The following is a 1,500-nucleotide window of genomic DNA, read 5'->3' as shown; positions in this document are numbered from 1 at the left end:
TAAACATTTTCTGGTCCGCATGGCAAATCAAAAGAGTAACGATCTTAAACCCTACTTTTAGCTTATCTTATTAAAACCGAATACTATATTTTTGAACAACCGATTCAGAAATGAATGCCTAAAGGTTTGCCTAATGCTTGACTTTCTATTTAAATTAATTTATAACCAAATTGTATAAACGACTATCCTCTGTAGTATTAATGAAAATCCAGTGTAATACTAAGCAAACCCTTTTCTTGGAAAAGAACACGACCCTCGAGAAGGGTAAACAAACACAATTTACCCCGCCTGGATGTGGATTTTATTATTGCGTGCTTTTTCCAGCGCTGCAATGCCGACTCACAATTTCAGTTCTGTGCTCGGGATTTGTGAGCTCGTCCGTGCAAGGACTCTTCACCCGGCCAACCCCCGCTGGCGCAGCTTGTTTATGTCATTTCGCTAAGGCCGCCCGCATGCATGACTAGGACTCGACTCCTTTGGCTGCACTTTAGCTCGAAAACCTCCGCGAGGCGGCACTGGCCCGCCGGGATTCGTCCAGCGCCCGGTTGTCCTGGATGAGAATGATCGTGTGCTCGTTCTCGGTGGCCACCATCAGTTCCTGGCGGCGGGTGCGCAGCCGCACGTAGCTCAACTGGTCCCCGGTATCCATGTCCTGCACCATGGTGCGGGCCAACGCCACCAGCGGCCTCATCCGGGTGGCGTACATCTGGGCAGCGTTGTCGGGCAAATTGGTCCGGACGGGGACGCCAGCGCCGTCGACCAGGACGGCCCCAATCACTCCCGGCAGGAGGATCAGCCGATCGAACGTGGCCTGCACATTGCTCGATGTCATGGCTTCCCAGGCCCAGGGGGAAAAGGGGTCAGCTTAGTGGGAAAGTGTTTTGAATTTATTCCAGTCCCGTCTGAGTGTGTGACTTAAAAAAGCGTGTACAAAACATATATTTATACTTGCTTGGTTAAATTGGAAATGTTTCCCTTACTGGCTAAAACAATAAGGCCATCTGCAAGGATGCAAAAGCCCGATACGATGACTTTGTTTTCCAGAGGAGATACCCTTGTGTTCGTGGTCGTGGTTTCAAAGTGAGTTTTATTTTAAGCGAAAATTTTAAAATTAACGATAATCATTACCTTTGAGTTTTGAGATTTTTCGATAAGAAGAAATAATTATTTTTTTGATCAAAATATATGCTTATTTTTTGAGCTTTATAATAAAACTCATAACGATTACGATCCCTGATTTATAGAATTTGTTATTATAATGTTCATATATTTTTATTAAATATGGGTTTTTTTGTTCGTTTACTATTTGTTCTAGAGATTTTTGACCTGTTACAAATGATATTGTAATTTGTAACAAATTATACCATTATTAGCTTTCTTTATAAGTTTGCTTCGCTATGAATCGAATGTTTACAATACGGTTTTAGCATATAATCCAGTGTTTGCTGTGCAATCTTAAGTCCCGATAGTTTTGGAGGGGATGTGATGCTTAGTGTTGGG

General features: G+C 43.1%; 1 protein-coding gene across 1 annotated transcript; it reads right to left on the bottom strand.

The window, feature by feature from the left end:
- Positions 1–278: 278 nt before the first annotated feature.
- LOC119547773 lies at positions 279–921 on the bottom strand. Its single transcript, XM_037854784.1, has one exon. It carries the CDS (start codon positions 830–832, stop codon positions 488–490), a length of 345 nt encoding a protein of 114 aa, XP_037710712.1. The 5' UTR covers positions 833–921; the 3' UTR covers positions 279–487.
- Between the last annotated feature and the right edge of the window lie 579 nt (positions 922–1,500).

This window comes from Drosophila subpulchrella, chromosome 2L (genome assembly GCF_014743375.2).
Source record: "Drosophila subpulchrella strain 33 F10 #4 breed RU33 chromosome 2L, RU_Dsub_v1.1 Primary Assembly, whole genome shotgun sequence".
NCBI lineage: Eukaryota > Metazoa > Arthropoda > Insecta > Diptera > Drosophilidae > Drosophila > Drosophila subpulchrella.
Note: the sequence above shows the minus strand (reverse complement) of the source record. Positions and strands in the feature narration are given on the sequence as shown.